The following is a 14013-nucleotide window of genomic DNA, read 5'->3' as shown; positions in this document are numbered from 1 at the left end:
AAAACCCTGGATGTGAAAACAGCAAAACTTTGGGGACATCCATGTCTAGATTGGGATCCAGACTTGACAGCTGTTCCCTACCCCTATAATGGGCCAGATCAAACTCTGTGCATACTAAAATCCATGTGCTGCAAAGAGTAGGCACAATTACTAGGTAAATTAGACACACGGAAATGAGACAAAAACACTGGTCCTTTAGCTCCACAGACACAGGCCTCTAGATGTGAGCTAAAGAAAAAATGCCCTTATCTGATAGTAATAGGTCCCAAATCCTCACTGTAGGATAAACCCTTGTCATAAATATAAAGGGAAGGGTAAACACCTTTAAATCCCTCCTGGCCAGAGGAAAAACCCTTTCACCTGTAAAGGGTTAAGAAGCTAGGATAACCTCGCTGGCACCTGACCAAAAGGACCAATGAGGAGACAAGATACTTTCAAAGCTGGAGGGGGGGAAACAAAGGGTCCTCTCTGTCTGTGTGATGCTTTTGCCGGGACCAGAGCAGGAATGCAGGTCAGAACTCCTGTAAAGAGTTAGTAACCAATCTAGTTAGATATGCGTTAGATTCTGTTTTGTTTACATGGCTGATAAAATAAGTTGTGCTGAATGGGACGTATATTCCTGTTTTTGTGTCTTTTTGTAACTTAAGGTTTTGCCGAGAGGGATTCTCTACGTTTTGAATCTGACTACTCTGTAAGATATTTCCCTTCCTGATTTTACAGAGGTTTTTCTTTTACTTTTTCTTTAATTAAAATTTTCTTTTAAGAACCTGATTGTTTTTTCATTGTTCTTAAGATCCAAGGGTTTGGGTCTGTGTTCACCTATGCAAATTGGTGAGGATTTTTATCAAGCCTTCCCCTGGAAAGGAGGTGTAGGGCTTGGGGGGATTTTGGGGGAAAAGATGTTTCCAAGTGGGCTTTTTTCCCTGTTCTTTGTGTAACACTTTGGTGGTGGCAGCTTTTAACTTAAGCTAGTAAGAATAAGCTTAGGGGGTCTTTCATGCAGGTCCCCACATCTGTACCCTAGAGTTCAGAGTGGGGAAGGAACCTTGACAACATTACAGAACAAAATCTCTCTCTCTCTCTCTCTCTCTAAGTCCCTCCCTCTACTTTGCATACAATCTCACTTGAAATTTAGAAACTCTAGATCCGTGTGGGAACTTTGCAGCTCAGGTTCTAGTAATAACAACAACAAAGATATTCTGCATTTGCTAATATTTACTTTCAAACAGACATGATGGACCCAGTTTCAGGCTTTGCTCTGACCATTTGAGAAGGCTTGTGATGGGGTTTACTTTTATTTTTTTAATGAAAGATTAGTAGGGTAGAGCAGGGCTTTTAGCATTCACTGTGCCTCTCACAGAAGTTATAACGCACACAGAGAGTACCATAACAACTAAAAACATTTGCACCCCAACTAAGTAGCAGCGTAATCCAGTACTTTTTATTATTTATATTACAGAGGCTTCTCAAGATCCCAACAAAGATGAGGGTCCCATCGTCCGAGGCACCTGTACATTCAGATAGAAAGAGGCAGTCCCTGCCACAAAAAGCTTACTATTTAAACAAGACAAGGTGGGAGGAAGGAAGGAATAGTATCCTCATTTTACAGATGTACATGAGAGAGAGAAAGTGATTTGCCAAAGTCACACAATCAGCATATAGCAGAGACAGGAACTGAATCTAGAGCTCCTGAGTTTCTGACTAGTGACTTAATCATAAGATCATGCTTCCCTTTCTACATAGCCTCACTGAGATTTAGTGTATAAAAGAAGTCTGAAGTTTTTCCATCAAGTCATATTTGAGTTACAAATGGACAGAATTTGGGTTTTTTTTAAAAAGCAAAAACCCACCACTTTTTAAAAATTACCTAACTCAAGAGTGACTTTGCTAATTAAACTCAAACTGTCCAGAAAAATTTTTCTCTGGGAAGAGACTATAAAGGAGCTTTTCCTAGGAATTTGTGATGGCAGGTTCAAAATCAGTCCAATATTAGAAACTGTTCGACAGCATTAACTATCAAGTCACACTGTTGTGACTTTGTAATACCTTATATGTATACAGAGCATTTCAACCAAAAGGCTAATTAAGTGCTTTCCAGATAGCGTATATGGTTTAGGGCTCACTCATCCCTCCACTGATATGAAACAACCTCTGTCCCTTCTTTGCTAGCTACATATCTGGGTTTTCATCTCCATCTGAAACTAGTGGAGAACTTTCCTGAGAATAATGTAGTTATTCAAACTGAAATTTGGCCAGGACATCAACCTTGACACCACTAACATTAAAAGTACTATGAAATGTTTGGAAGCATCCTTTGAATTGCTGACACATTAAGACTGCAGTAGGGACACACAAGTACAATACCATGGGACAACAACAGAGATCTGTTTTGCCCATTACTTCCTTAGTACATTAGGGAGCACTGAAGTGGTCACTGACTTAAGGCTAGGGCCTCAGTATTATCTGTGTTATACATCTGAAAGACAGCACAATGTCCCTGAATGCTGTAAAAAGGAGTACTTGTGGCACCTTAGAGACTAACCAATTTATTTGAGCATAAGCTTTCGTGAGCTACAGCTCACTTCATCGGATCCGATGAAGTGAGCTGTAGCTCACGAAAGCTTATGCTCAAATAAATTGGTTAGTCTCTAAGGTGCCACAAGTACTCCTTTTCTTTTTGCGAATACAGACTAACACAGCTGTTACTCTGAAACCTGAATGCTGTAGGGCACTGATTTAGTATTGATTCAGGGAAGATCAATAACACCATATCCTGGCAGTACAGGAGTTATTGAAAAGGTCTCCTATCTAAATGCTGATGTAAATCACCTCCGCTTAGCTTATAAGATCTGACAAGATCATAGGCTGAGGCAGTAATGGCCAGAACAATGACAATGTCTCATATTTTCTTATTAAATAAAAAAATGAACCAGTTTGTTTTATGTTTATTGGGGGGAAAAACAAATAATAAAATTGTGTCTAACTTCTCCTTTATTAGTTTTAGGATCCTGCATTTTTCTTTCATGCCTCAGTGATCCAGACCATCTTTAGATGAGGTTTTAAAAAAAAGGCTATTATTCATATGCACTACTGAAAATTTTGCTATGGTGACTAACCCCATATTTCTAGACTGCAGCCAGTGCAACATATAAAACCTTTTGGAATTAATAGGATGAAGAGGAAAAGCAAAGATGACAAGACACTGACTCTTAACAGCAGCCAGCAGGATGCCAATTATTATTCTCTGTTAAGAAAACATAGCGACCCACTGGAGGTGTTCTTATCTCCCCACTTGTACAGAGAAGCAATTCAATTAGTTATCCCTTTCCCTTTCAAACAAGTTTCACCTAAAAGAAGAAAGATCTCCACTTTATTTCACATAGGGCATTATCGCTCATCTCTATTTTCCACCCTAGTTACTATAAACTACAGCTGTTACACTATTTGATAAAAGTACACCCGCAAAGGAGGCTTTATACATAAAAGGAATCATCCTGAATATGAGAGATATTTTAAATGAACTATTTTACATGAAGTGAGAGGACAATAGAGGTTTGCCAGCTGTATGTAAGGATTCTGGGCTTTACTATTCCCTCCAACTTTGTTTCAAGGCAGAAAACTTGTAATGCTGCCTAGCCTGAGTACCTCATGCAACGAGGCAGATTCCTAGCTTGCAGCTGTATGGTATGGCAGCTGTAAAAGTACTGAAAAATGAGGTTTCAGGGAAAGAAGTAACATAAGCTACATGGTGAAATGGCAGTACTTCCAAACATTCAAAAAACTTGAATCAGGCACCCATAAAATCATGAGATGAGATTTTAAAAAATAATAAACATCAAGTTCCTTTCATTTGCCTTCTGGGGGCTGAGCTTTTGGGATTCATACAGGTGATATTTTCAAGCATTTCTCTATATCTAGGAGGATTAGAAACTTAGGCCTGGTCTATGCTTAAAAGTTGGATTAACATAAATATGTCAGTCAGGGGTGTGAAATCCTGACCTAACCCTCGGCATAGACACAGCTGTATTAATGGAGAATACTTCAATCAATGTAGCTGCCATCATTTGGGGAAGTGATGCTCCTACACTGACAGAAAAAACCCTTCTGTTGGTGTGGCTGCGTCTACACTACAGGATTATGCTGGCATAGCTACAGTGATATAGGTATGTGATATAGTCTCCATAGTGAAGACATACCCTTACTTTTTTAATGAAAGCTGAGATTTTCCATTGGTCACCTGATTCCAGGAGCTGGGTTTTAAGGTAAAAAAAACAAATATCATGAGACTTATGACTTATCTTGTGTTAGCTGGCAACATGACAATGGTCATGATGTGTGCCAACATCAGAACAGCATGTCAGAGTTAGGGACACACCTGAATCTCACCCCCAAGATCCAATATTCTTGTTTTTCAGTGGGGCTTCAGGTATAAGCCTTCATGTGCTCAAGAAAGCTTCAGCTCATAGAGACTTTCATCTGAAGCCATGCTTAGATGGAAAGCCTTGGGCTAGCTGGGCAGGTGTCTTATAGGATTCAGCTCAGCAGGAAGAATCAGGATCAGGAGATGCTGGAGTGAGGAACATTTTAAAGTCTACTGAGCTAGGTAACCCAATTATCCAAAGACTTTGGGTTTCCCCTGAGATCTTTGGATAATCAAAGTTTTACTGTACCTCTGTAAAACTTCCCTCCCATATACTGCCCCTTACTGGATAGGATGATATTGTCAGATCTTCTCAAGTGTGTGTGTGTGAGAAAACATGAAACCTTTACTGGCTGCACAGTCTTGAGAGGAAAAGCCCTAGGCGCCCAAAGAAAGGAAGGGAGAGGAGGAAATAAAAGAAGGAAAAAAGAGGGAGAAGGAAATGAAGATGAGGAAAGAAAGGATAAATGAGGAATGAGGGAGAGGAGATACTGAAGTCTGTATATAAAGAAACCTTTTAGCTGAATATTTATTTATTCATCCTATGCACCCACCCATCACATTGGTATCTGGGCTCCTCAGATCCCTTCCCTATGCAGTACCATTCATAAAACATTCAGAAGACTCAGAGAAAATTAAGCCAACAAAGGTTATGGGGAATGATGCATTACACACTATCTGGTGCAGTTGGCCTCCTCTGTTGTGTTTGTTTACTGCACCTCATGGAAGTGACTCAAGGCAAGTTATAAAAAGAACACCATAATTATCTATATAGGACCAAACTTGACAGGGAATGTAGAGTATTGCCCAGCCATTATCAACAAGCTAAGCTTTATTATTTGTGGGAAAGACCTAATTACTTCATGACACATTCTACCCTCAGATGTCCATACCCAACTCCCATCAGAATTGTATGCATGCATCTGACAGCCCTTTCACATCAGTTACTGAAAGTCGTTCTAATAAGCTCCCTATCAAAGGAGAAACTTATGACTTAAATATTCTATAGGAAACTAAGTAGTCTTCCCCTGATTCCTTTCCATTTTTTTTAAATTGAAGAAGCAAAGAACTCATTAAACTACATCTGATTTGCATGAAGTTTTGCATAAAATGTAAACGCCTCTGGAACTCTGTTGGAATAATAGTCCAGTTTTTAACCACTTTTTAAAAATAATTCTCATTATGTTTCTATTGCATCCAGGGACCACTGCTTGTAAATTTACAAAGCTTTTATGCAAAGACAATATAGCCTAGTAGATAAAGTGATGGTCTGGTGATTTTTGAGGCAATTAGATCAAACCAAGTTAGGCTTGTCCTGTTTTTATTACAAGTTCATCCATTCTTTTCTTCTCTCAAATAAATTGTTGCATTTATTAACTCTAAATTATGGTAATAAACTTAAAACATCTAATGAACATTTAAATGCTTTATTAAAAAAATCAAACCATAACATACAGCGTAGTTTTTCATAAGGGTGGTTTTGGGAATCATTTAGGGAATGTGCTTTGCATTCCATAGACTTAATATAAAATATCTGATTCTGTTTTCTTTTGTAATTCACAAAGTTTCTATTACATTTTTGGAACAATATAGGGTCCTTTCTGTGGTTACTTAACCCCCATATAAATATTCCCATGGGTGTTAGACACTTCTGCTGATACAGTTGTCAACTATCTCATGTTTCAAAGGTACTGCATTCAAATTCTGTTAGGGTCGGGCTTTTATTAAGATTTTTATCCCTTCCTTCTACCACCCACTAGTTAGTCTAGTTACTGATTAATTCTTACCACTTTTCTAAAGCCCCCAAAAATTATATTTGACACAAAAAAATTCCACATGCAATAGCAGCCAAGTTAAAAGAATAAGGGCATGCAATAAAAACCAAGACAAAACCAGTCAGCCATGAGAAAATGTAATACATAAAAAAGAAAAAGTCATATTCGAAAAAGCTTAGGTGTTTATATAGTCAACTTAAGTAAACCACAATTATAAAATTAACTTAATCCCCCATCACCATTTAAAGCTCTCCCAAGTGGGTTTATGAATCCTAAAAAAAAGTCATTTAGTCCTTATTTTGTCTTGTTTAATTTGATAATATAAACAGCTAACTTTTTTGTAACTTAACTCTAAATATAAACATCACATATTTATACAGCTGAACTGTTCTGTTCTCAACTTGGATGTTTTTACATGCAACCAGTTTTGGCTTAGATAGTAATTAGCAGGGTCCCGGGGGGTGGGGGGAAGAGCACACACATAGATCATAGGTTTGAGCTTCACAAAGTCCATAACTCTTCCCATTTGGACAGGTGTCCTCAGATTTCTTGTATTGTAGGCTAGGTCCAGCAACTTCACTTGGCTCTTATAAAGGCCTTGTAACACTACATAAATAACTAAGGCTTCTAACAATGTAATTAACATACACACAAAGTTAAACAGAAATGTGTGCTCTTTCTTCATAATCCCTGAACCCCTACAAATCCCACAGAAGTCACTCAGAGCTGCAGATGCTTAGCACCTTTGAAAATCAGGTCACAGGAGACTTTTAGGTCTTCCAGTGACCCTAAATTCACCTGTATTTCTGTGGGTGTGCTAAAGGGGAGTGTTATTGAAGTAGGCCTGGGTAACACATGGTCACTGATCACATCTTTGTAACTTCTATAAATGCATGCCAGACAACTACCTTCCTCCCCCAAAATGGTCTCCATTAGCATGGCTGCATTCACTGGGGACTATGATGTTAGGAGTTGCTCAGGTAAGCAGATAAGCTGATTTCCTTTCAAATAAAAACTAAGCGTTCTCAGAAAAAGTAAGGCTTTGAAAGGGGAATAGGTCTAATGTGAGTCATGGTTTTCAACCTCTGTCCTGACACAAAGCCACTAAAAGATCTCCCCAAAGAGAATATTTTAAGGGTTGCACTTGGTATATTAGTACTGCTTAGAGTTTGGTGAGAAGATGAGTCTTTGCAAGGTATTTTCTCTGCCTCAGGTAGTTTCACATGATCCCCACTATTTGTTCTAGAGAGTCCATGCAATATGCAGGAGCCAAAGGGAGCTACCACTTCCCCTTCTTGATCTTTTCAATATGCTTGTCAAGACATTGGGACCAGATTGTTAAAGGTATTTAGGTGCCTAACTCCTATTGATTTCAATGCAAGGTAAAAATCTGGTCTCTGAGGCTCTTCTCTGTGACTAAAGTGTTATGATGCCATCTAGTGGGGGGCCCTGCTGATTGCCTCAGCTCCCACAATAATAGGGTAAGTGTTTCTGTAACATTCCTGAATCAATCTCATTTCTATTAACTGCTTTATTTGCAGCTCTGAAAAGTAGGAACTAGTTATTTATCACTATAACATTGCTTCTCCAATCCTGAGGTCAGTCCTTACATAGTTCACATACCTTTATTCGGGCAAAACTCCCACTGATATTAATGGAAGCAGGATTTGGCCCTAAATGTTTGAATGAAATGTTAAATGGCAACATTCTTCTGATGTCAAACCAATATTAACCAGTAAATTGGTGATGAACTTTTAACAAGGGGCTCCTTCAAATATTCAGCCTTATTTACCTTTTCTTACTCCCCTCACTCACTTTCACCCAACACAAATTACCCCCTCACCTCAAGGACCCTAACACCTCATGGAAGCTCCTGTATCTAGAAGCTGATCTTGCAGTAGCAATCATGGGTGAATTGCCTTAAGGAGGGTGGTGTTTGGTGTATTTGTGTGGGAGAGGAGGAGAGTGTGATTAGGAAAGGAATGGCTGTTTGATCTGCAGCACAGTTGCAACAGCAGAACTGGAAATAATTTCAGGTGTTTAAAGCAAGCTCTCTGATTAGAGGTGATTGGGATGCATATTAGCTGATTAGCTATGCTAGAGATGGAACAACAACTAAAACTGTTGTCTCTTCAAAATGTAATAACTTAATTGCTGTGCAATAATGGGACAAGTAAGAAAATATTGACAGTGCCATGAAATTTTCTTAGTAACTTCCCAAAGAAAACGGGAGATCTTTCTGATGCCCCCTATTTGCTGTCCCATCACCCCACTGCACACCTGGAAGAAATCTCAGCAATCCCTATGGGATGTCCCAATTCTAGCAGGGTAACCCATTAGGGAATGTCCAGATCATATTTATTCATATGTTTCCTGTATCCATCCTAGAGGTTCACTGAAAAAATCAAAACAGACAAACAAAAACAGGCAAAGGATTTAAAAAAAAAAAACATTTTAATATGATTTGAACACTATACGTTGCTGAGTTATGTAAGTGCATAATTTTATTCTTATGATCTCCCCCTTCCTTCTATTGTTTGTTATACTCTCTTGTTGCAACTTGTCTTAAAACTAACTTGTAAGCTCTTGGGAGCAGGATCTGTGTCTGATGTGTTTGTGAAGTGCCTAACATGATGAGGCCCCATTCGTGAGAGGGGTCTCCAGGTGCTACTAGAATATAAGGCCTATATTCTAAAAGATATTAAAATAGGGTACCCATCAACTTATACCCAGAGAATATAAAAGCAAAACCGGAGACCTTCATTAATACTAGTTTAATTGGTATGTGAGTAATTTCAGTCCTGTTTTTTACCAGTGCTTTGAGAGATATACACAGTGCTGATTGTGCTTGGGGATTAGGAAAGAGGTGGTGGCTTCCATATCCCCATATGTGCAACAGGTTGGAGCCAATGACTGTCTTATATTTTATGCCTTTAAGACATGAGGAAGGATGGTCCAGTGGTTAAGGCACCAGCCAGGGACTTGGGAGACTGGGCAAGTCACACAAATCTCTCTGGCCCAGATCCAGAAAGGTATTTAGGTTCATAGCTTCCACTGATTTCAGTTGTTTGCGGTGTTGTAGCCATGTTGCTCTCAGGATATGAGAGAGACAAGGGATTACCTTTCCCAGACCTGAAGAAGAGCTCTGTGGAGCTCAAAAGTTTGTCTTTTTCACCAACAGAAGCTGGTCCAGTAAAAGATATTACCTCACCCACCTTGTGTCTCACTGATTTCAGTGAAAGGCAGGAGCCTCAATATCTTTGAGGATCTGGGGCAGAGTCTGTGCCTCAGTTCCCTTCTAAAATGGGGATAATAGCACTTCCCTACTTTGCAGGGGTGCTGAGGATAAATATAGTAAATAATGTGAGGTGCTCAGATACTACAGTAACAGGGGTCACCGAAGCACTTAAGATTGTGCCAGAGCTTATTCTTTACACTTTTATATTCCTAGAATCACTCAAATACACAGATATAGTTTAATGGGAACACCTTTCTTTTACTATTACTTTATAACATCTAATAAATTGGCTATGCTGTTGGTGTTTCAACAGAGTCTTCCCTAAAGCCAAACAAACATGCTGATTGACTGATATGTTCACATTTCTATAACAAAGCTGCAACCTACTAGGACAGGAAACTGATCCACAACAAAAGGCTATATTTTTCCCTCTATCTCTCTGGAAAAACAAACCAGTATTGGAAAGGATGGGTGACTTTCCAGTTAATAGGATTGAAAGTCATGAGATCTAGTTCTGTTACATGCTATACACAGATTATGTGGCTGTAGGAAAGTCACTTAACCTCTCTGTTTATCAGTTTCCTCAGCTCTGAAATAGGAATAACTACCCCACAGAGGTGTCGAAGGCTTAATTCACTAAAGAGAAACTATCATGGGGAGTCCTTTCCAATTCTATGTACCTAAATCTCATGCTTCAGCTGGCAGCCTGTACCCCCGATTGATGTATTCTGGGGAGGAAGGATTTTCCTTCTTCTGAAGAATCAGAGATGGTAACAACTGGAGATGGGACACCAGACAGTGCTCTAAGACAGTACTGAGAATTCTTTCTCAGATGCTTAGCTGGATGGTCATGTTCATGTTCTCAGTGTCATACTGATCACTATTTTCAGGGTCAGGAAGAAATTTTCCCCAAGGACAGATTGGCAGGGACCTTGTGTTTTTTGTTTTTTTTTCCTTCCTCTGCAACATTGAGTATTAATCGCTTGTTAGGACCATTGGGGTATCTCACCAAATCGGTTCCCTAACATTGCAGAGGCCTACAGAATTGGTGCACCTCAGCAATTCTATTTTCTGCCTGTGTCACACAAGAGTTTAGTTTCCTCAGGGCTGTAACATTTCAGTCTCATCCAGGTTATTGTGCTCAATAGAAGGGTAACTAGTGGGGTTTAGGGACCTGTGCAAGAGGTCAGACTAAATGATCTAGCAGCCCCTTCTAGCCTTAAACTATATGATTATAGCTCAAAATCTGATCAATTTAAAAATGAGTTAAAGGCAGTTTCCCATACTGTATCTGTCCCTGAATTCCCCTGCCAACTTTTGTGGTTTTCAATCCCATTTTCCTATTTTACTGGATTTTTCTCTCCACTCTTGCTGTGTGGAAAAATCCACACAGACAGGGGAAACTAAGACCCCAATCCTATAAATACTTGTACATCTGAATAACTTTATTCCCATAAATAGTCCCGTTCTATTCTATGTAAGTACTGGACAGGATCCAGACCTAGTTGACTAAACACAAAGTGCTGTCAAATGTACAAAATATACTCAAACATATTTTTTCTCTAATCTATTCCTGTTACAGTAATCTTAGGTGTCACCTCTAATACTAGAATGTTTAAAAAAACAATAGAAATGTTTTTTAATTTGATGGTGTCACTTTAATATTTGTAAAGAACTCTTTGATCTTCTGGTGGAAGACATTACAGAAATGCAAGGTATGTTTAACAGCTGAACAGAATCAGATATTTTATTAATGAGTAATTAATTAAATTTCATCCTTTAATAGTGTATGATGCATTTGAAATATATCAGACTACTTTCTATAGCAAAAATATATCTTTAATCAGTATTACTGAACATCAGAATAAAGCTCAGAGAAAAAACTGAACTAGAAGAATCTGCTTATATAAAATTGCATTAATCTTCATTCAGTGATACTTCCTCCATCCTTTTCAATGTTACTGAAGATCAGTGAAGTTGATATAAGCCATCCTCTTTTAGTTTGAAATTCAGAATCTTTGATTTCAGATAGACAGAATCTCTTAAGTGTGTAATTTCAAGATCAAAGTTGGGAGTCCTTAAGTAGCAGATATGATTACTATGCCTCCCTCCATTATATTATCATATTAATGATTTTGATATCTAAAACAGTATTTTAAAAAACAGTAAAACACAACAGCTGTGTGCAACCAGAACCAGACTTCAGTAGGATTAAAGATGGCCTGTTAGCAGACCATGTTTAGAAACATCAGGGCAAGCAGAAATAGGACAGATGTGTCACTTAAGTAACAGACTTGACCTCTGCATTCTTCAGCAACCTTGCTAGGCAATTTGCTTAATGGGCTGTCAGAAGAAAATAGTGCTCTGCCTTCATACAGATGGTAAGAGCTGCACTAACAAACCATGGCAGAGGTGACTACTGGAATAAAATGTCACAGCAGACGGGGACCATGTAATGCAGAAGTAGCACTGCACTCTCTTTGGGATCTGTATGAATACAGGGAACTTTAAGTAGCAGCACTGCCATTGTTTAATGCCCCTTGTATTAATAAATGTTTGAACCAAAACAAACTGTAACAACCTGCTGTATGAAACAAACAGTAATTTATTCTTAGTATGTGCTATTCTGCTAAAGCCTGACCACACTTAATCAACATCCTGAGTTGCTTTCTTAAGACTCCCAATAGGAATTTGAACCTAACTGGAACAACCCTAGCATTTCACATTGCTTATATTGTTAAAAGGGGGGAATTGTTTAATGCTATTTCACTGGTTGACTTATTAACTTCACATTCACTTTTACTAGATATATAACTGGGTTCTATTCATTACTTTAAAAATATAAAACTATACAGAATAAATTTTTAGTAACCTTGTGCACAGTAAAATAGCTCCTTTATGAGCTCAGATGACAGGAAGATTGAAATAAAATGTTCCACTATTACCTTACTGTGCACTTTCACATTTCTTTTGAGTTGTTCATTTTTTCTTATTTTATGGAAAGGAATATTATTTTGTTGTTCGTATCTTACTTCCAGTTAATATTTTTGCAATTGAACACAGGTACTGTAATGTTAATCCGTATCTACTGCATCATTAGTTGTTGGGAGCAGCAGATCAGGAGGGAGGGAAGAAATCTCCACTCTCTATTTGCCCCCTTTCTTTCACATTATTTGAAAGCAGAGATCTATTTTGTTTTATTTAAATACAGTTCAATTGAGATGACATCATCAAAGGCCCTTGGAGAATATCATTCTTGTGTGACCACCTCCTTTGTCCTATGGGGTTCTGCTTCTGCAACTCACTCTGCAGGTGGCTCCTGCACCCCTGCAGGAGCCCCAATGAATCATAGAATCATAGAATATCAGGGTTGGAAGGGACCTCAGGAGGTCATCTAGTCCAACCCCCTGCTCAAAGCAGGACCAATCCCCAATTAAATCATCCCAGCCAGGGCTTTGTCAAGCCTGACCTTAAAAACCAAAAAGGAAGGGGATTCTACCATCTCCCTAGGTAACGCATTCCAGTGTTTCACCACCCTCCTAGTGAAAGTGTTTCCTAATATCCAACCTAAACCTCCCCCACTGCAACTTGAGACCATTACTCCTTGTCCTGTCATCTTCTACCACTGAGAATAGTCTAGAACCATCCTTTTTGGAAGCACCTCTCAGGTAGTTGAAAGCAGCTATCAAATCCCCCCTCATTCTTCTCTTCTGCAGACTAAACAGTCCCAGTTCCCTCAGCCTCTCCTCATAAGTCATGTGTTCCAGACCCCTAATCATTTTTGTTGCCCTTCGCTGGACTCTCTCCAATTTTTCCACATCATTCTTGCAGTGTGGGGCCCAAAACTGGACACAGTATTCCAGATGAGGCCTCACCAATGTCGAATAGAGGGGAACGATCACGTCCCTCGATCTGCGGGCTATGCCCCTACTTATGCATCCCAAAATGCCATTGGCCTTCCTGGCAACAAGGGCACACTGTTGACTCATATCCAGCTTCTCGTCCACTGTCACCCCTAGGTCCTTTTCCGCAGAACTGCTGCCAAGCCATTCGGTCCCTAGTCTATAGCGGTGCATTGGATTCTTCCGTCCTAAGTGCAGGACCCTGCACTTATCCTTGTTGAACCTCATCAGATTTCTTTTGGCCCAATCCTCCAATTTGTCTAGGGCCCTCTGTATCCTATCCCGACCTGCCACTGTATCTACCACTCCTCCTAGTTTAGTATCATCTGCAAATTTGCTGAGAGTGCAATCCACACCATCCTCCAGATCATTAATGAAGATATTGAACAAAACCGGCCCCAGGACCGACCTGTGGGGCACTTCACTTGATACAATCTAGCCAACTTTCTACCCACCTTATAGTGCATTCATCCAGCCCATACGTCCTTAACTTGCTGACAAGAATGCTGTGGGAGACCGTGTCAAAAGCTTTGCTAAAGTCAAGAAACAATACATCCACTGCTTTCCCTTCATCCACACAACCAGTAATCTCATCATAGAAGGCGATTAGATTAGTCAGGCATGACCTTCCCTTGGTGAATCCATGCTGACTGTTCCTGATCACTTTCCTCTCGTGTA

At 39.3% G+C, this 14013-nt stretch overlaps 1 protein-coding gene across 2 annotated transcripts in view; it reads left to right on the top strand.

The window, feature by feature from the left end:
• The first annotated feature begins 6996 nt into the window (after positions 1-6996).
• RUFY1 (RUN and FYVE domain containing 1) overlaps positions 6997-14013 on the top strand; it is a 43578-nt gene continuing 36561 nt past the window's right edge. The window contains exon 1 of one of the 2 annotated variants that reach the window (XM_043520645.1): positions 6997-7175. In XM_043520645.1, the coding sequence (XP_043376580.1) occupies positions 7085-7175 (91 nt within the window). In that variant the 5' untranslated portion in view covers positions 6997-7084. The remainder of the gene's footprint in view (positions 7176-14013) is intronic. The other variant, XM_043520644.1, reaches the window with a different exon arrangement.

The sequence above is a fragment of the Chelonia mydas genome, chromosome 8, assembly GCF_015237465.2.
Source record: "Chelonia mydas isolate rCheMyd1 chromosome 8, rCheMyd1.pri.v2, whole genome shotgun sequence".
NCBI lineage: Eukaryota > Metazoa > Chordata > Testudines > Cheloniidae > Chelonia > Chelonia mydas.
The sequence above is the reverse complement of the archived record's forward strand: the minus strand, read 5'-3'. Positions and strand labels throughout refer to the sequence as shown.